Source organism: Cherax quadricarinatus, chromosome 29 (assembly GCF_038502225.1).
Source record: "Cherax quadricarinatus isolate ZL_2023a chromosome 29, ASM3850222v1, whole genome shotgun sequence".
NCBI classification, from domain to species: Eukaryota; Metazoa; Arthropoda; class Malacostraca; order Decapoda; family Parastacidae; genus Cherax; species Cherax quadricarinatus.
Window position 1 is genome coordinate 1,867,392 of NC_091320.1, and position 24,260 is coordinate 1,891,651.

Consider the following 24,260-nt stretch of genomic DNA (forward strand, 5'->3'; position numbering starts at 1 on the left):
TCATATAACTAAGACCCGCGTCAGGAAATAATGGCCTCATTTCCTGGAGAACCTTACGTAACCTAACATGTGACAGTAATGTCATGGTGGCGGAAGCGCAGTTAACTGTTAATGGTAATGTTGAGGTACTGTGTTTCTGGGGAGTCATGGCGGTGTTGCATGAAAGCTGAGCAGAGGAAGAGTATAGCGAAACAGTTTTGTTGTGACACTTGTTGAATTCTTTTGTTGCATGGCAGCGAGGTTAATGATAGTATGGTGAAGAGATTACCTGGAGTTTACCTGGAGAAGGTTTCGTGCGCAGATTTGGTACTAATCCCTGTAGGATTTTCCAAGTTTATATTATGTATCTTTCTGACATACGTTCCAGGGTATACAAATCAAGGGACTTCAACTGTGATGGTCTGTATGATGACACGTACTGAACAAAGTTGGTGTTGGAATCACAGTTTTGTCTCTCTGTCCAAGTATGGTACAAGGCTGAGGATATTCATCTTCCTCAACACAAACTCGGCGTGCTGGTGTTTGCCCCACTGAAGATATCTTCTAGGGTCTTGAATTACAGATCAGATCACGGAGTCGTAGCTTCTTCCAGCTAATCACTATAATCTAATAATCGGTTTCTCTTGCTATATTAGGGGTTGAATTATCATCCCATATATATATATATATATAATATATATATATATATATATATATATATATATATATATATATATATATATATATATATATATATATATATATATATTGTGGGACCCATAGCCTCGGATCACACTGGCCGATTCCCACCAAGGCAGGGTGGCCCGAAAAAGAAAAACTTTCACCATCATTCACTCCATCACTGTCTTGCCAGAAGGGTGCTTTACACTACAGTTTTTAAACTGCAACATTAACACCCCTCCTTCAGAGTGCAGGCACTGTACTTCCCATCTCCAGGACTCAAGTCCGGCCTGCCGGTTTCCCTGAACCCCTTCATAAATGTTACTTTGCTCACACTCCAACAGCACGTCAAGTATTAAAAACCATTCGTCTCTATTCACTCCTATCAAACACACTCACGCACGCCTGCTGGAAGTCCAAGCCCCTCCCACACAAAACCTCCTTTACCCCCTCCCTCCAACCTTTCCTAGGCCGACCCCTACCCCGCCTTCCTTCCACTACAGACTGATACACTCTTGAAGTCATTCTGTTTCGCTCCATTCTCTCTACATGTCCGAACCACCTCAACAACCCTTCCTCAGCCCTCTGGACAACAGGTTTGGTAATCCCGCACCTCCTCCTAACTTCCAAACTACGAATTCTCTGCATTATATTCACACCACACATTGCCCTCAGACATGACATCTCCACTGCCTCCAGCCTTCTCCTCGCTGCAACATTCATCACCCATGCTTCACACCCATATAAGAGTGTTGGTAAAACTATACTCTCATACATTCCCCTCTTTGCCTCCAAGGACAAAGTTCTTTGTCTCCACAGACTCCTAAGTGAACCACTCACCTTTTTCCCCTCATCAATTCTATGATTCACCTCATCCTTCATAGACCCATCCGCTGACACGTCCACTCCCAAATATCTGAATACATTCACCTCCTCCATACTCTCTCCCTCCAATCTGATATCCAATCTTTCATCACCTAATATTTTTGTTATCCTCATAACCTTACTCTTTCCTGTATTCACTTTTAATTTTCTTCTTTTGCACACCCTACCAAATTCATCCACCAATCTCTGCAACTTCTCTTCAGAATCTCCCAAGAGCACAGTGTCATCAGCAAAGAGCAACTGTGACAACTCCCACTTTATGTGTGATTCTTTATCTTTTAACTCCACGCCTCTTGTCAAGACCCTTGCATTTACTTCTCTTACAACCCCATCTATAAATATATTAAACAACCACGGTGACATCACACATCCTTGTCTAAGGCCTACTTTTACTGGGAAATAATTTCCCTCTTTTCTATGTACTCTAACTTGAGCCTCACTATCCTCGTAAAAACTCTTCACTGCTTTCAGTAACCTACCTCCTACACCATACACCTGCAACATCTGCCACATTGCCCCCCTATCCACCCTGTCATACGCCTTTCCAAATCCATAAATGCCACAAAGACCTCTTTAGCCTTATCTAAATACTGTTCACTTATATGTTTCACTGTAAACACCTGGTCCACACACCCCCTACCTTTCCTAAAGCCTCCTTGTTCATCTGCTATCCTATTCTCAGTCTTACTTTTAATTCTTTCAATAATAACTCTACCATACAATTTACCAGGTATACTCAACAGACTTATCCCCCTATAATTTTTGCACTCTCTTTTGTCCCCTTTGCCTTTATACAAAGGAACTATGCATGCTCTCTGCCAATCCCTAGGTACCTTACCCTCTTCCATACATTTATTAAATAATTGCACCAACCACTCCAAAACTATATCCCCACCCGCTTTTAACATTTCTATCTTTATCCCATCAATCCCGGCTGCCTTACCCCCTTTCATTTTACCTACTGCCTCACGAACTTCCCCCACACTCACAACTGGCTCTTCCTCACTCCTACAAGATGTTATTCCTCCTTGCCCTATACACGAAATCACAGCTTCCCTATCTTCATCAACATTTAACAATTCCTCAAAATATTCCCTCCATCTTCCCAATACCTCTAACTCTCCATTTAATAAGTCTCCTCTCCTATTTTTAACTGACAAACCCATTTGTTCTTTAGGCTTCCTTAACTTGTTAATCTCACTCCAAAACTTTTTCTTATTTTCAACAAAATTTGTTGATAACATCTCACCCACTTTCTCATTTGCTCTCTTTTTACATTGCTTCACCACTCTCTTAACCTCTCTCTTTTTCTCCATATACTCTTCCCTCCTTACATCACTTCTACTTTGTAAAAACTTCTCATATGCTATCTTTTTCTCCCTTACTACTCTCTTTACATCATCATTCCAACAATCGCTCCTCTTCCCTCCTGCACCCACTTTCCTGTAACCACAAACTTCTGCTGAACACTCTAACACTACATTTTTAAACCTACCCCATACCTCTTCGACCCCATTGCCTATGCTCTCATTAGCCCATCTATCCTCCAATAGCTGTTTATATCTTTCCCTAACTGCCTCCTCTTTTAGTATATAAACCTTCACCTCTCTCTTCCCTGAAGCTTCTATTCTCCTTGTATCCCATCTACCTTTTACTCTCAGTGTAGCTACAACTAGAAAGTGATCTGATATATCTGTGGCCCCTCTATAAACATGTACATCCTGAAGTCTACTCAACAGTCTTTTATCTACCAATACATAATCCAACAAACTACTGTCATTTCGCCCTACATCATATCTTGTATACTTATTTATCCTCTTTTTCTTAAAATATGTATTACCTATAACTAAACCCCTTTCTATACAAAGTTCAATCAAAGGGCTCCCATTATCATTTACACCTGGCACCCCAAACTTACCTACCACACCCTCTCTAAAAGTTTCTCCTACTTTAGCATTCAGGTCTCCTACCACAATTACTCTCTCACTTGGTTCAAAGGCTCCTATACATTCACTTAACATCTCCCAAAATCTCTCTCTCTCCTTTGCATTCCTCTCTTCTCCAGGTGCATACACGCTTATTATGACCCACTTCTCGCATCCAACCTTTACTTTAATCCACATAATTCTTGCATTTACGCATTCATATTCTCTTTTCTCCTTCCATAACTGATCATTCAACATTACTGCTACCCCTTCCTTTGCTCTAACTCTCTCAGATACTCCAGATTTAATCCCATTTATTTCCCCCCACCGAAACTCCCCTACCCCCTTCAGCTTTGTTTCGCTTAGGGCCAGGACATCCAACTTCTTTTCATTCATAACATCAGCAATCATCTGTTTCTTGTCATCCGCACTACTTCCACGCACATTTAAGCATCCCAGTTTTATAAAGTTTTTCTTCTTCTCTTTATTAGTAAATGTCTACAGGAGAAGGGGTTACTAGCCCATTGCTCCCGGCATTTTAGTCGCCTCATATGACACGCATGGCTTACGGAGGAAAGATTCTTTTCCACTTCCCCATGGACAATAGAAGAAATAAAGAACAAGAGCTATGTAGAAAAAGGAGAAAAACCTAGTTGTATGTATATATATATGCATGTGCGTGTCTGTGAAGTGTGACCAAAGTGTAAGTAGGAGTAGCAAGATATCGCTGTTATCTAGCGTGTTTATGAGACAGAAAAAGACACCAGCAATCCTACCATCATGCAAAACAGTTACAGGTTTCTGTTTCACAGTCATCTGGCAGGACGGTAGTACTTCCCTGGGTGGTTGCTGTCTACCAACCTACTACCTACACACACACATATATATATATATATATATATATATATATATATATATATATATAGTGTGTGTGTGTGTGTGCGTACCTCTTTGTCTAGCTTCGTCAGGAAATACAGGCGTGTCTCAAGCAATGTGTCAGCTGTCATACGTCACCAGGAAAGTATGCCAGGTAAAACCAGGTGAATGACTTCAAGAAGAGAAAGACTCGCCAAAGCCGGTTGCCCGGCTGAACAGGAATATCCGGTACTGACGCCTGGCCGTCAGTGTGCTTAATCCGATACTGCCTGAGCTACTAACTTTTAAGCCAGAGTCGCTCAAACAACCTGCAACGCTCTTACAACGAACCTTTTCAAAAATGATCCAGGTTACGTGGGGATACTCCCACTTACACAGTTCTTCCGAGTGCTGGCCACAGACCAGGTTACGTGGGGATACTCCCACTTACACAGTTCTTCCGAGTGCTGGCCACAGACCAGGTTACGTGGGGATACTCCCACTTACACAGTTCTTCCGAGTGCTGGCCACAGACCAGGTTACGTGGGGATACTCCCACTTGTAAATGGTTACACATTGGGCAAATGTGTTACCACCTACGACTGCTGCACTTCATTTGAATACAGCATATAAGCCACTTCTTCGCACATGTGCTGTATTCTTTACAAGATTGATGGACTGATTACATCGACTCAAGGCTCAGGGACTGATTACCTCAATTTCTTCTTCTTCATGATTCTCCCCTGTATGGACTGATGAAGCCACTGTGTGGCGAAACGTTTCCTCATTAAAGATACTCAAGTGTTGCACATGTGTCTATTTTATCACACTCATACTTACACAATTCTTCCTAGTGCTGGCCACAGACCTGTGTGTGTGTGTGTGTGTGTGTGTGTGTGTGTGTGTGTGTGTGTGTGTGTGTGTGTGTGTGTGTGTGTGTGTGTGTCTGAGCCGTGAGCTTTATCATACCTCTGCTTAAAGCTATGTATGGATCCTGCCTCCACTACATCGCTTCCCAAACTATTCCACTTACTGACTACTCTGTGGCTGAAGAAATACTTCCTAACATCCCTGTGATTCATCTGTATCTGTGTGTGTGTGTGTGTGTGTGTGTGTGTGTGTGTTATGCTGACCCTGTTGATAAGTAAGACATGTGCAACAGTTAGGTGTCTTTATTCCGAAACGTTTCGCCTACATAGTAGACTTTTTCAGTCTAGTGCAAAAGAGTTAGGAGAAGCAGTAGAGATGTGAAGATGATGTAATCAGTCCATCACCCTTGAAAACGTAGTTTTGAGGTGGTCAGTCCCTCAGGAGAAAAGTTTTGTTCCACAGTCTGGAACAATGTGAAGCTAAAGACACAGTATGGAAGCTTATGGAGTATGGTGATTTATTCTTTTACTTTTGTTTATCTTAACTCAGCATAAATTTACATAACTTCAAAATTCATTTAATGAAGTTCAGAAATTTACACAGAGTATTTTATTAGAAAAGGAATTTAAGAGACTCGTGAGTTCCTCTCTCACCTAATATCATGTTTCCTTTTTCCCCTATAATCTACCTTGTCCATAATTAGTATCGTATTTCCTTTGTCTGTTTCGTAAGGTGAAGTCCAGGATCTTTCCTTAATTCATGGTTGACTTAACAAATCTTTAAGGACAATTGTGTTGTAGAGGTGTGAGCACAGATTTGTTAAGTTATACCATGAATTAAGGAAAGATCCTGGACTTCACCTTACGAAACAAAGGAAATGCGATAGAAATTATGGACTAGATAGTTTATAGTGGAAAAATAACATTATTAGAAGACAGGGGAACTGATGTCCCTATTAAGTACCTGAGTAATTTTTTTCTATATTTCTTTCTCCTACTTTTCAATTTTATTTCGCTCATAACTCGATAATGCATCATCCGTTCCAACCTAATTTTCAAAACATGTGTACGGTAACGAGGACCACATTTTAGGCACACTTGGCACGTGCGGGCGTCCCGTGACCAGCATCCTCGAACTGCAGCGAGAACTTTCAGAGGTGTTTCTTGGAATGTTACAAAAAGTTGCTATTTAATTCTGAGATGATGGAAAGTGGGGAAGAACAGGCTTATATTTTTACATTAAAGCTGTGTGAATATTACACCAGTAACCCGCACATGGGAGACAGGCGCTTACAATGGCGACGTTTCGGCCCCTGTTGTGTCGTTTATAAGTCGGACCGAAACGTCGTCGTTCTGTCTTAAATAGTGTGACGTTTTGATTCCCGTTTAGTCATCATGATCGAAATAAATTCGGTTTTGTATTCTGAAAATTTGGTAAATAGTCACAACATGACATTTTGTGGCAACGTTTTGCTCTCCAGGCTTGATAAAGCTCCTGGAGAGCGAAACGTTGCCACAATAAAATGTCACATTAGTTGCACCTCTGCCCATTTACCCAACATTCTGATGGTAATTCTACCCCCCCCCCTTCTGAACGGCTTCAATATTTAATGTCTGCTGCACCTGATGGCCAGAATAACACAAATTCACATTAGTTTGTGAGTGGAAAAATTTGTCAATGCAATAAATTTATTTTTTAAATAATTGGAACTTTTGGATTTTTTGTCTAAATTGGAGTATCTTAAAAAACACATAATAGTTTTTTCTTATAGAATTATGGAGAATTTTAAAGCTAATACAACTACAAATAAAATAAAACTGGAAAAATATTGAATACTTCCATTTTTATAGTGATTTTAAATTTTTTGAGTTTAGTGAACCCTTAAATACCGGACGACTTGATGCTAAAGCCGGCCATCTGTTAGCTACAGTTTCCTCGTACTATATTTAGGTACAGGTACACACAAGTAGAAGGTATCATAAGTAAGACAAGAGAGAGAGGGGTGGATCGACTGCATTTTTTTGGACTGCAAGAAGGCCTTCGACACAGTTCCTCACAAGAGGTTACTGCAAAAGCTAGAGGATCAGGCACACACAACAGGAAAGGCACTGCAATGGATCAGAGAATACCTGACAGGGAGGCAACAACGAGTCATGGTACGTGACGAGGTGTCAGAGTGGGCGCCTGTGACAAGCGGGGTTCCACAGGGGTCAGTCCTAGGACCTGTGCTGTTCTTGGTATATGTGAACGACATAACGGAAGGGATAGACTCAGAAGTGTCCGTGTTTGCAGATGATGTGAAGTTAATGAGAAGAATCAAATCGGACGAGGATCAGGCAGGACTACAACGAGACCTGGACAGACTACAAGACTGGTCGAGCAACTGGCTCCTTGAGTTTAACCCTGCCAAATGCAAAGTCATGAAGATTGGGGAAGGGCAAAGAAGACCGCAGACACAATATAGTTTAGATGGCCAAAGACTGCAAACCTCACTCAAGGAAAAAGATCTGGGGGTGAGTATAACACCGAGCATATCTCCTGAGGCGCACATAAATCAGATAACTGCTGCAGCATATGTGAAGTAAAAGGACACAAGTGCAACTAATGTGACATTTTATTGTGGCAACGTTTCGCTCTCCAGGAGCTTTATCAAGCCATTACAAACAATACATGGACACAGAGGGTATATATAGGCTCAGAGTGAGGTGCAATACTAGTGGTAGTAGTAGTAGTAGTGACATAAGTTGTAGTAGCAGTAGTAATACAATATGGTAGAACAATTAATTCGTACACGAGTAAAAGGATATAAAAGCTATTACTTGAGTAACATAAAAATAGGTTAGACAAATATAGACTGGATAAAGGCAGCTTGTTTCAATGTTCACTCTCTGTAATGTGCTTTGTGTAGTATACCAGGAGAGACTATGTGATGGCAGGGTACGGGGATACGGCATACGGGCGCCTGGCGAACCTACGGATAGCGTTCCGATACCTCAGTAAGGATTCGTGCAAGACTCTGTATACCATTTACGTCAGGCCCATACTGGAGTATGCAGCACCAGTTTGGAATCCACACCTGGTCAAGCACGTCAAGAAATTAGAGAAAGTGCAAAGGTTTGCAACAAGACTAGTTCCAGAGCTACGGGGATTGTCCTACGAAGAAAGGATGAGGGAAATCGGCCTGACGACACTGGAGGACAGGAGGGTCAGGGAAGACATGATAACGACATATAAAATACTGCACGGAATAGACAAGGTGGACAAAGACGGGATGTTCCAGAGATGGGACACAGACACAAGAGGTCACAATTGGAAGTTGAAGACTCAGATGAATCAAAGGGATGTTAGGAAGTATTTCTTCAGTCATAGAGTAGTCAGGCCGTGGAATAGCCTAGAAAGTGACGTAGTGGAGGCGGGAACCATACATAGTTTTAAGGCGAGGTATGATAAAGCTCATGGAGCAGGGAGAGAGAGGACCTAGTAGCAATCGGTGAAGAGGCGGGGCCAGGAGCTATGAATCGACCCCTGCGACCACAAATAGGTGAGTACACAAGTAGAAGTACACACAAGTAGAGGTACACACAAGTAGAGGTACACACAAGTAGAGGTACACACAAGTAGAGGTACACACAAGTAGAGGTACACACAAGTACAGGTACACACAAGTACAGGTACACACAAGTACAGGTACACACAAGTACAGGTACACACATAGTAACAGGTACACACAAGTACAGGTACACACATATTAAAAGGTACACACATAGTAACAGGTACACACAAGTACAGGTACACACATAGTAACAGGTACACACAAGTACAGGTACTCACGTAGTAACAGGTACACACAAGTACAGGTACACACATAGTAACAGATACACACATAGTAACAGGTACATAGTAACAGGTACATAGTAACAGGTACACACAAGTACAGGTACACACATAGTAACAGGTACACACAAGTACAGGTACACACATAGTAACAGGTACACACAAGTACAGGTACACACATATTAACAGGTACACACAAGTAGAGGTACACACAAGTAGAGGTACACACAAGTACAGGTACACACAAGTACAGGTACACACATAGTAACAGGTACACACATAGTAACTGGTGTGTACATTACCTCGGACAACCCCAGGAAAGAGCCAAAGTAACATTACCACCGGGGTCTTTGTAATATTACTTAATGCCTAGCTGTAAGATACAGTAGATATCAATCTACTTCAAATTTTAATTCCTGGTCAACTATTACCAAATTAATAGTTGTTAAGGTTAAACGTCATTGATCAACTGCAGGTGTTCACTGCTCAGTTTAATGTAGATCATTCCCGAGATTGATTTCTACGACACTACTCTGAAGATCCTTATTTGTTATGATTACCATTACTATTGTAGATGAATGGTTCAGAGAACCGACATGTTGATAAATTAGACACATGTGCAACTCTTGGGTGTCTTTATTGAGGAAACGTTTCGCCACACAGTGGCTTCATCAGTCCATACAAAGGAGAATCTTGAAGAACAGGAGGAGAATGAGGTAATCAGTGCCTCAACCTTGAGTCGATGTGTCCAGTCCATCAATCTTCTATTCAAGATTGATGGACTGAACACATCGACTCAAGGTTGAGGGACTGATTACCTCATTCTCCTCCTGTTCTTCAAGTTTCTCCTACGTATGGACTGATGAAGCCACTGTGTGGCGAAACGTTTCCTCAATAAAGATACCCAAGAGTTGCACATGTGTCTAATTTAACATTACTATTGTATAAATCGCCAAGAGATTAAATTACTGTGTAATACTAATATTACTACTACTACTATTATTATTATTATTATTATTATACATAGACAAGATGATGATAACCTTCATGATGATGATAACCTTCATGATGATGATAACCTTCATGATGATGATAACCTTCATGATGATGATAACCTTCATGATGATGATAACCTTCATGATGATAACCTTCATGATGATGATAACCTTCATGATGATGATAACCTTCATGATGATGATAACCTTCATGATGATGATAACCTTCATGATGATGATAACCTTCATGGTGATGATAACCTTCATGATGATGATAACCTTCATGATGATAACCTTCATGATGATAACCTTCATGATGATGATAACCTTCATGATGATGATAACCTTCATGGTGATGATAACCTTCATGATGATGATAACCTTCATGATGATGATAACCTTCATGATGATGATAACCTTCATGATGATGATAACCTTCATGATGATGATAACCTTCATGATGATGATAACCTTCATGATGATGATAACCTTCATGATGATGATAACCTTCATGATGATGATAACCTTCATGATGATGATAACCTTCATGATGATGATAACCTTCATGGTGATGATAACCTTCATGATGATGATAACCTTCATGATGATAACCTTCATGATGATAACCTTCATGATGATGATAACCTTCATGATGATGATAACCTTCATGGTGATGATAACCTTCATGATGATGATAACCTTCATGATGATGATAACCTTCATGATGATAACCTTCATGATGATGATAACCTTCATGATGATGATAACCTTCATGATGATGATAACCTTTATGATGATGATAACCTTCATGATGATGATAACCTTCATGATGATGATAACCTTCATGATGATGATAACCTTCATGGTGATGATAACCTTCATGATGATGATAACCTTCATGATGATGATAACCTTCATGATGATAACCTTCATGATGATGATAACCTTCATGATGATGATAACCTTCATGATGATGATAACCTTCATGGTGATGATAACCTTCATGATGATGATAACCTTCATGATGATGATAACCTTCATGATGATGATAACCTTCATGATGATAACCTTCATGATGATAACCTTCATGATGATGATAACCTTCATGATGATGATAACCTTCATGGTGATGATAACCTTCATGATGATGATAACCTTCATGATGATAACCTTCATGATGATGATAACCTTCATGATGATGATAACCTTCATGATGATGATAACCTTCATGATGATGATAACCTTCATGATGATGATAACCTTCATGATGATAACCTTCATGATGATAACCTTCATGATGATAACCTTCATGATGATAACCTTCATGATGATAACCTTCATGATGATAACCTTCATGATGATAACCTTCATGATGATAACCTTCATGATGATGATAACCTTCATGATGATAACCTTCATGATGATAACCTTCATGATGATGATAACCTTCATGATGATGATAACCTTCATGATGATGATAACCTTCATGGTGATGATAACCTTCATGATGATGATAACCTTCATGATGATAACCTTCATGATGATAACCTTCATGATGATGATAACCTTCATGATGATGATAACCTTCATGGTGATGATAACCTTCATGATGATGATAACCTTCATGATGATAACCTTCATGATGATGATAACCTTCATGATGATGATAACCTTCATGATGATGATAACCTTCATGGTGATGATAACCTTCATGATGATGATAACCTTCATGATGATAACCTTCATGATGATGATAACCTTCATGATGATGATAACCTTCATGATGATAACCTTCATGATGATGATAACCTTCATGATGATGATAACCTTCATGATGATGATAACCTTCATGATGATGATAACCTTCATGATGATAACCTTCATGATGATGATAACCTTCATGATGATGATAACCTTCATGATGATGATAACCTTCATGATGATGATAACCTTCATGATGATGATAACCTTCATGATGATGATAACCTTCATGATGATGATAACCTTCATGGTGATGATAACCTTCATGATGATGATAACCTTCATGATGATAACCTTCATGATGATGATAACCTTCATGATGATAACCTTCATGATGATGATAACCTTCATGATGATAACCTTCATGATGATGATAACCTTCATGATGATGATAACCTTCATGATGATAACCTTCATGATGATGATAACCTTCATGATGATGATAACCTTCATGATGATAACCTTCATGATGATGATAACCTTCATGATGATGATAACCTTCATGATGATAACCTTCATGATGATAACCTTCATGATGATGATAACCTTCATGATGATAACCTTCATGATGATGATAACCTTCATGATGATGATAACCTTCATGATGATGATAACCTTCATGATGATGATAACCTTCATGATGATGATAACCTTCATGATGATAACCTTCATGATGATGATAACCTTCATGATGATGATAACCTTCATGATGATAACCTTCATGATGATGATAACCTTCATGATGATGATAACCTTCATGATGATAACCTTCATGATGATGATAACCTTCATGATGATGATAACCTTCATGATAACCTTCATGATGATGATAACCTTCATGATGATGATAACCTTCATGATGATAACCTTCATGATGATAACCTTCATGGTGATGATAACCTTCATGATGATGATAACCTTCATGATGATGATAACCTTCATGATGATGATAACCTTCATGATGATGATAACCTTCATGATGATGATAACCTTCATGGTGATGATAACCTTCATGATGATGATAACCTTCATGATGATAACCTTCATGATGATGATAACCTTCATGATGATAACCTTCATGATGATGATAACCTTCATGATGATAACCTTCATGGTGATGATAACCTTCATGATGATAACCTTCATGATGATGATAACCTTCATGATGATAACCTTCATGGTGATGATAACCTTCATGATGATAACCTTCATGGTGATGATAACCTTCATGATGATGATAACCTTCATGATGATAACCTTCATGATGATGATAACCTTCATGATGATGATAACCTTCATGATGATAACCTTCATGATGATAACCTTCATGATGATAACCTTCATGATGATGATAACCTTCATGATGATAACCTTCATGATGATGATAACCTTCATGATGATAACCTTCATGATGATAACCTTCATGATGATGATAACCTTCATGATGATAACCTTCATGATGATAACCTTCATGATGATAACCTTCATGATGATGATAACCTTCATGATGATGATAACCTTCATGATGATGATAACCTTCATGATGATAACCTTCATGATGATGATAACCTTCATGATGATGATAACCTTCATGATGATGATAACCTTCATGATGATGATAACCTTCATGATGATAACCTTCATGATGATGATAACCTTCATGATGATGATAACCTTCATGATGATGATAACCTTCATGATGATGATAACCTTCATGGTGATGATAACCTTCATGATGATGATAACCTTCATGATGATGATAACCTTCATGATGATAACCTTCATGATGATGATAACCTTCATGATGATAACCTTCATGATGATAACCTTCATGATGATAACCTTCATGATGATGATAACCTTCATGATGATAACCTTCATGGTGATGATAACCTTCATGATGATAACCTTCATGGTGATGATAACCTTCATGATGATGATAACCTTCATGATGATGATAACCTTCATGATGATAACCTTCATGATGATGATAACCTTCATGATGATAACCTTCATGGTGATGATAACCTTCATGATGATAACCTTCATGGTGATGATAACCTTCATGGTGATGATAACCTTCATGATGATAACCTTCATGGTGATGATAACCTTCATGATGATAACCTTCATGGTGATGATAACCTTCATGATGATAACCTTCATGGTGATGATAACCTTCATGATGATGATAACCTTCATGGTGATGATAACCTTCATGATGATAACCTTCATGATGATAACCTTCATGGTGATGATAACCTTCATGATGATGATAACCTTCATGATGATAACCTTCATGGTGATGATAACCTTCATGATGATAACCTTCATGATGATGATAACCTTCATGGTGATGATAACCTTCATGATGATGATAACCTTCATGATGATGATAACCTTCATGATGATGATAACCTTCATGATGATAACCTTCATGATGATGATAACCTTCATGATGATGATAACCTTCATGATGATGATAACCTTCATGATGATAACCTTCATGATGATGATAACCTTCATGATGATGATAACCTTCATGATGATGATAACCTTCATGGTGATGATAACCTTCATGATGATGATAACCTTCATGATGATGATAACCTTCATGGTGATGATAACCTTCATGATGATGATAACCTTCATGATGATGATAACCTTCATGATGATGATAACCTTCATGATGATAACCTTCATGGTGATGATAACCTTCATGATGATGATAACCTTCATGATGATGATAACCTTCATGATGATGATAACCTTCATGATGATGATAACCTTCATGGTGATAACCTTCATGATGATGATAACCTTCATGATGATGATAACCTTCATGATGATGATAACCTTCATGATGATGATAACCTTCATGATGATGATAACCTTCATGATGATGATAACCTTCATGGTGATGATAACCTTCATGGTGATGATAACCTTCATGATGATGATAACCTTCATGATGATAACCTTCATGATGATGATAACCTTCATGATGATAACCTTCATGGTGATGATAACCTTCATGATGATGATAACCTTCATGATGATGATAACCTTCATGATGATGATAACCTTCATGATGATGATAACCTTCATGATGATAACCTTCATGGTGATGATAACCTTCATGGTGATGATAACCTTCATGATGATGATAACCTTCATGATGATAACCTTCATGATGATGATAACCTTCATGATGATAACCTTCATGGTGATGATAACCTTCATGATGATGATAACCTTCATGATGATGATAACCTTCATGATGATGATAACCTTCATGATGATGATAACCTTCATGGTGATGATAACCTTCATGGTGATGATAACCTTCATGATGATAACCTTCATGATGATAACCTTCATGATGATAACCTTCATGATGATAACCTTCATGATGATAACCTTCATGATGATAACCTTCATGATGATAACCTTCATGATGATAACCTTCATGATGATAACCTTCATGATGATGATAACCTTGATGATGATAACCTTCATGATGATGATAACCTTGATGATGATAACCTTCATGATGATAACCTTCATGATGATAACCTTCATGATGATAACCTTCATGATGATAACCTTCATGATGTTAACCTTCATGATGATAACCTTCATGATGATAACCTTCATGATGTTAACCTTCATGATGATAACCTTCATGATGATGATAACCTTCATGATGATAACCTTCATGATGATGATAACCTTCATGGTGATGATAACCTTCATGATGATGATAACCTTCATGATGATGATAACCTTCATGATGATAACCTTCATGATGATAACCTTCATGATGATGATAACCTTCATGATGATGATAACCTTCATGATGATGATAACCTTCATGATGATAACCTTCATGATGATAACCTTCATGATGATGATAACCTTCATGATGATGATAACCTTCATGATGATGATAACCTTCATGATGATAACCTTCATGATGATAACCTTCATGATGATAACCTTCATGATGATGATAACCTTCATGATGATGATAACCTTCATGATGATGATAACCTTCATGATGATAACCTTCATGATGATAACCTTCATGATGATGATAACCTTCATGATGATGATAACCTTCATGATGATAACCTTCATGATGATGATAACCTTCATGATGATAACCTTCATGATGATAACCTTCATGATGATGATAACCTTCATGATGATGATAACCTTCATGATGATGATAACCTTCATGATGATGATAACCTTCATGATGATGATAACCTTCATGATGATAACCTTCATGATGATGATAACCTTCATGATGATAACCTTCATGATGATGATAACCTTCATGATGATGATAACCTTCATGATGATGATAACCTTCATGATGATGATAACCTTCATGATGATGATAACCTTCATGATGATAACCTTCATGATGATAACCTTCATGATGATAACCTTCATGATGATGATAACCTTCATGATGATGATAACCTTCATGGTGATGATAACCTTCATGGTGATGATAACCTTCATGATGATGATAACCTTCATGATGATGATAACCTTCATGGTGATGATAACCTTCATGGTGATGATAACCTTCATGGTGATGATAACCTTCATGATGATGATAACCTTCATGATGATAACCTTCATGATGATAACCTTCATGATGATAACCTTCATGGTGATGATAACCTTCATGATGATGATAACCTTCATGATGATGATAACCTTCATGATGATAACCTTCATGATGATGATAACCTTCATGGTGATGATAACCTTCATGGTGATGATAACCTTCATGATGATGATAACCTTCATGGTGATGATAACCTTCATGATGATGATAACCTTCATAATGATAACCTTCATGATGATGATAACCTTCATGATGATGATAACCTTCATGATGATGATAACCTTCATGATGATGATAACCTTCATGATGATGATAACCTTCATGGTGATGATAACCTTCATGATGATGATAACCTTCATGATGATGATAACCTTCATGATGATAACCTTCATGATGATGATAACCTTCATGATGATAACCTTCATGATGATAACCTTCATGACGATAACCTTCATGATGATAACCTTCATGATGATAACCTTCATGATGATAACCTTCATGATGATGATAACCTTCATGATGATGATAACCTTCATGATGATAACCTTCATGATGATAACCTTCATGATGATAACCTTCATGATGATGATAACCTTCATGATGATGATAACCTTCATGATGATGATAACCTTCATGATGATGATAACCTTCATGATGATAACCTTCATGATGATAACCTTCATGATGATGATAACCTTCATGATGATGATAACCTTCATGATGATGATAACCTTCATGATGATAACCTTCATGATGATGATAACCTTCATGATGATAACCTTCATGATGATAACCTTCATGGTGATGATAACCTTCATGGTGATGATAACCTTCATGATGATGATAACCTTCATGATGATGATAACCTTCATGATGATGATAACCTTCATGATGATGATAACCTTCATGGTGATGATAACCTTCATGATGATGATAACCTTCATGATGATGATAACCTTCATGATGATGATAACCTTCATGGTGATGATAACCTTCATGATGATGATAACCTTCATGATGATGATAACCTTCATGATGATAACCTTCATGATGATGATAACCTTCATGATGATAACCTTCATGATGATAACCTTCATGATGATAACCTTCATGATGATAACCTTCATGATGATGATAACCTTCATGGTGATGATAACCTTCATGGTGATGATAACCTTCATGATGATGATAACCTTCATGATGATGATAACCTTCATGATGATAACCTTCATGATGATAACCTTCATGATGATAACCTTCATGATGATGATAACCTTCATGGTGATGATAACCTTCATGATGATGATAACCTTCATGATGATGATAACCTTTATGATGATGATAACCTTCATGATGATAACCTTCATGATGATAACCTTCATGATGATAACCTTCATGATGATAACCTTCATGATGATGATAACCTTCATGATGATGATAACCTTCATGGTGATGATAACCTTCATGATGATGATAACCTTCATGATGATGATAACCTTCATGATGATGATAACCTTCATGATGATAACCTTCATGATGATAACCTTCATGATGATAACCTTCATGATGATGATAACCTTCATGATGATAACCTTCATGATGATGATAACCTTCATGATGATAACCTTCATGATGATAACCTTCATGATGATAACCTTCATGATGATGATAACCTTCATGATGATAACCTTTATGATGATGATAACCTTCATGATGATAACCTTTATGATGATGATAACCTTCATGATGATAACCTTCATGATGATGATAACCTTCATGATGATGATAACCTTTATGATGATGATAACCTTCATGATGATAACCTTCATGATGATAACCTTCATGATGATGATAACCTTCATGATGATGATAACCTTTATGATGATGATAACCTTCATGATGATAACCTTCATGATGATAACCTTCATGATGATAACCTTTATGATGATGATAACCTTCATGATGATAACCTTTATGATGATAACCTTTATGATGATGATAACCTTCATGATGATAACCTTCATGATGATAACCTTCATGATGATAACCTTCATGATGATGATAACCTTCATGGTGATGATAACCTTCATGATGATAACCTTCATGATGATAACCTTCATGATGATGATAACCTTCATGATGATAACCTTTATGATGATAACCTTCATGATGATAACTAACATTCATGATGATAACTAACCTTCATGATGATAACTAACATTCATGATGATAACTAACATTCATGATGATAACTAACCTTCATGATGATAACTAACCTTCATGATGATAACTAACATTCATGATGATAACTAACATTCATGATGATAACTAACATTCATGATGATAACTAACATTCATGATGATAACTAACATTCATGATGATAACTAACCTTCATGATGATAACTAACCTTCATGATGATAACTAACATTCATGGTGATAACTAACCTTCATGGTGATAACTAACCTTCATGGTGATAACTAACCTTCATGGTGATAACTAACCTTCATGGTGATAACTAACCTTCATGGTGATAACTAACCTACATGGTGATAACTAACCTTCATATAGTGATAACTAACCTCCATGGTGATAACTAACCTTCATGGTGATAACTAACCTCCATGGTGATAACTAACCTTCATGGTGATAACTAACCTTCATGGTGATAACTAACCTTCATGGTGATAACTAACCTACATGGTGATAACTAACCTTCATATAGTGATAACTAACCTACATGGTGATAACTAACCTTCATATAGTGATAACTAACCTACATGGTGATAACTAACCTTCATGGTGATAACTAACCTACATGGTGATAACTAACCTACATGGTGATAATTAACCTTCATATAGTGATAACTAACCTACATGGTGATAACTAACCTTCATGATGATAACTAACATTCATGATGATAACTAACCTTCATGATGATAACTAACCTTCATGATGATAACTAACATTCATGATGATAACTAACCTTCATGATGATAACTAACATTCATGATGATAACTAACCTTCATGATGATAACTAACCTTCATGATGATAACTAACATTCATGATGATAACTAACCTTCATGGTGATAACTAACCTTCATGGTGATAACTAACCTTCATGGTGATAACTAACCTTCATGGTGATAACTAACCTACATGGTGATAACTAACCTTCATGGTGATAACTAACCTTCATGGTGATAACTAACCTTCATGGTGATAACTAACCTTCATGGTGATAACTAACCTACATGGTGATAACTAACCTTCATATAGTGATAACTAACCTTCATGGTGATAACTAACCTACATGGTGATAACTAACCTACATGGTGATAATTTAACTTTAATGATCATAACTAACCTTCATGGTGATAACTAACCTTCATGGTGATAACTAACCTTCATGGTGATAACTAACCTTCATGGTGATAACTAACCTTCATGGTGATAATTTAACTTTAATGGTCATAACTAACCTTCATGGTGATAACTAACCTTCATGGTGATAACTAACCTTCATGGTGATAACTAACCTTCATGGTGATAACTAACCTACATGGTGATAATTTAACTTTAATGGTCATAACTAACCTTTATGGTGACTTGCAACATCTTGGTGCTTGGTCGTCGTGAAATTAGTTAATATTAGTTATACGAGTCAAGTGTCGCCAGGGAGAGGCAGGTGTTAATTAACACCACGATCAGTGTGTGAGAGGCAGGTGTTTATTCCGTGACCAGTGTGTGAGAGGCAGGTGTTTATACCGTGACCAGTGTGTGAGAGGCAGGTGTTTATACCGTGACCAGTGTGTGAGAGGCAGGTGTTTACACCACGACCAGTGTGTGAGAAGCAGGTGTTTACACCACGACAAGTGTGTGAGAGGCAGGTGTTTACACCACGACCAGTGTGTGAGAGGCAGACAAGTGTTGAGAGGCAGGTGTTTACACCACGACCAGTGTGTGAGAGGCAGGTGTTTACACCACGACCAGTGTGTGAGAGGCAGGTGTTTACACCACGACCAGTGTGTGAGAGGCAGGTGTTTACACCACGACCAGTGTGTGAGAGGCAGGTGTTTACACCACGACAAGTGTGTGAGAGGCAGGTGTTTACACCACGACCAGTGTGTGAGAGGCAGGTGTTTACACCACGACCAGTGTGTGAGAGGCAGGTGTTTACACCACGACCAGTGTGTGAGAGGCAGGTGTTTACACCACGACCAGTGTGTGAGAGGCAGGTGTTTACACCACGACCAGTGTGTGAGAGGCAGGTGTTTACACCACGACCAGTGTGTGGTTACTGACCGTACCCATGTTGGGTCCTTCATTATGCTTCACATCGCTTTCTCTTACCACAAACCGTACAGCTCCCTCCCTCCCTCCCTCCTACCTCGTCCCTCACATCAGTAGCAATGGTTGATCATTTAATAATAATAATAATCTTAATTACTACAAATACATTAATGACATACCACTTGCCGCTTGTTATGCAGAACATTTCGGGCAAATTAGGTCAGTTTTGTCCCAGGATGAGACCCACACCAATCTACTGACACCCAGGTACCTATTTTACTGATGGGTGAACAGGGGCAGCAGGTATCTTATGGAAACAAGTCGTAATGCTTTTCGGCTGTACCGGGGATCGATCCCCCGGGACCTCAGGGTGTGAGCTGAGCGCGCTACCAATCGAGCTACGGGATACCTAAGTAATGCACTTACATTGTAAGTTGTTTTGTGCATCGCTGTGTTTTTATAGAGATATCTTTAGAAAATCTAGTTCCCCTGTGTGTGAAAGAGGCCATCAGAGAGAGATGGTAATTCACAAGTAATAGCAACTGTACAACTCTGCTGGAATATTTGCTATTTTCAACTTCTGTATTAAGCCTATGTACAATGGAGAATAAATTCACTATTTTTCTTGTTTCTTTCCATTGTCCTTGTTTCTTTCTCCCATCTCTTCGCTTCTATGATTTTCAATTACTCGGTCATGAAATTTCCACTCTTCATTGTTCCTAAATTCTGCTTATTCTCATGCTTAATGGAATTTCTCCTCTCTTCTGTATTTTATTTTTCCATCTGTTTCCAATGTACAATATCTTGATAACATTCTCCCTATTTAGGATATTAAACCACTATGCCTTCAAGCTATTAATCTTCACAGTAATCTGGATCGTATTGTTCTTCCTGGCCCCTCAAGGGAGGTTCCTTGATGCTGGTGAGGGGCTCTTGATCTGGGGAATTGGATCTGTGCTCCAGTTCCTTGAATTGAGCCTGAATACCTTCCATCCCCCCCCCCCACAGGTGCTGTATAATCCTATGGGTTTAGCGCTCCCCCATTATTATAATAATAATCTTCCTGGCACTTCATTGCTCCTCCTCTCTCAAATAATTCGGTGGGACTGTCCGCTCTCTCATCTGATATGAATTAAAAATACACAATAACAACAACGCTCTTTATGGTCCTCTGATAAAAATCAATATCCTTGACAGACGCAGTCATGTTAACTCAGTTCTCTTGCATAATATTCTTAATCAGAATCATAGTCGGAGTTTGGTTTCTCTTGATACCTGATTTTATTAATACACTGTTATGTGGCCCAGTCTTGAGTACACTCGTGACTTGATCTTATATTGGCCTTCTCCTCAGTTTACTACATTAACAACAAGATCAACAACAAGCATAACTGCAGCTACAATAGCAACAATAACAACAAAAACGACACCAACACTTAAAATAATAAAATTCTTACTCTTACTTCTGCTACGCCTATGAACGAAGGAACAACTCACAGGTAAGACCCACAGGGGGTAAGGGATAAGTGGGGACCAACAAAGAACAAGTCTGTGGAGAAATGTCTTCAGTTGTAGAGAAAGAGCCGGGGCTACACCCAGCAGCCTAGCGTTGTGTGGGTGATGTAGACGAGCAGAGGAAGTGGCTGTACCTGCAGACATTCAGTCGTCTTGGGTAAGTCTTATCTCTGCATTGTAAGGCAGCAGACAGGGTCACAGGAGAAGGCAGCTCACGAATAAGGTGTTTATTGCGGCGATATAAGGTAGGTCGTCTTTTGAGGCGCCGTTTTTGAGTTTCTTAGAGGTTGATCTGGTAAGTCAGTAGATTAACATTGTTCTTGGACACTGGCATTTAGTTTGACTCTGTTATTCTCCAACATAGGAAAGACAAGCGTTAATTTTGTCACAGTCATTCTCTAACAGAGGACACTAACGAAGCTCGGTTGATAACGCACTCAGCTCACACACTGAGGTTAATGCTTCGATCCCCGGTACGGGTGGAAACATTGGGGGCGTATTTCCTTAAGACACCTGCTGTCCCTGTTCACCTAGCAGTAAGCACGTACCTGGTTGTTCGTCACCTTACACCTGCTATCCCTGTTCACCTAGTAGTAGGTAGGTATCTGGATGTTAGCCGACTGTGTGGGTTGCATCCTAATTTGCCCGAAATGCTCTACACAATTAGAGGCTGATTGTATAGTATGTCATTGATGTCAACTATGGTCTGTATAAGTTGTATTATGTACTTGAAGAAATAAAGAAATTATTACTCTTTCGTCTGATGGCCAGCCTCACTGCTGAGATATTAAACAATGTACAGTTATAGTTTACTACCGGGTCCTCCTTGCGTCAGGGCATGCAACTGTCTGGAATACAAATTAGTATCCACAGTATTCTGGAATACATTATAACTGACCCACGAATCCACGGTACCCTGCCCAAAATACTTCATATCTGACCCACAAATCCACATTACTTTTTTTTCAGATTTTTATTTAGAGTACATATACAGTAAAACAAAAGAAAACAGTGTCAAGGTACAAAACCAAAGAATGACTTAGGATAAAATAATTTAAACATAACACAGTCGCATGTGCGAAACAGATCTCAAAATATAATTACAAGCGTCAAAAGAAAAATAAACCCCACCCCTAACAACCCACACACAGTCTGAAGGTGACTTATGCAAAAAGATGGAAAACAATTAAAAATAACCGACAGGTTCCTAACTCTGCCTACACGTCCTCCACAATCGAACGTGTTGTTTTAAGATTTACAACCCTAAAATAACTTTAACCAAGAAACCCTAGCAGCATCACAACCTACTGGATACACTGATAGTCCCAAACACTGTAAAAGAAAACCACCCTAATATACTACACACATCCCAAGGACTGCAAATTGCAGTCAAAATCGCCATTCATGTAACCTACAAGTGAAACGCAGTTCACTGTTACTTAGGTTAAACACAACCATACTTATGCTACAGAACACAAAATGTATACAAACGCTACCTTTGAAAACATGCAAGAGTCACATAAAATATAACAGGACTGCAACAACATCTGACAAACATTACAAGCAGAATATCAACACACAGGATAACCTAAAAATAAAACACATTATAGGTTCCTATGAGCGACACATGTCATAAATAAAAACAGTTACATGACATTGCTACAAGTAGTATAACAGAAAAAGAAAATAAAATAGCAAAAGATACACGTTTGCATGTACATACTAAACACTGTAGAAAAGTAAATCAAAAGATAAACACCAGAAACCACGAAAGCATCATAAAAAAACTAAACAACCAAGAAAAACAAAAGTAGGCATAAGCCCCAGAGGCATTCCGAAAAACCCCTGTTTCCCAGAACCCTGAAGCAAACCGTCTACCAGTTACCCCAATCACACTCCTCTAAAACAGCTTCAATCAAACCAGGGAGTCAGACCCATCAAACATACAGGTCCTAAGTAAAAACCATAGCCCCCGCCCCGTCACACACGCATCTGCCATTCTGCACGCCACAATCACAC

General features: G+C 38.4%; 1 protein-coding gene across 1 annotated transcript in view; it reads right to left on the minus strand.

Moving 5' to 3' along the window:
* Positions 1 to 20,350, minus strand: part of LOC128690655 (UDP-glucuronosyltransferase 2A3-like) — a 56,716-nt gene extending 36,366 nt beyond the window's left edge. The window contains exon 1 of the mRNA XM_053779393.2: positions 20,031 to 20,350. Coding sequence (XP_053635368.1) covers positions 20,031 to 20,051 — 21 coding nt within the window. The 5' untranslated portion in view covers positions 20,052 to 20,350. The remainder of the gene's footprint in view (positions 1 to 20,030) is intronic.
* Positions 20,351 to 24,260: the final 3,910 nt, after the last annotated feature.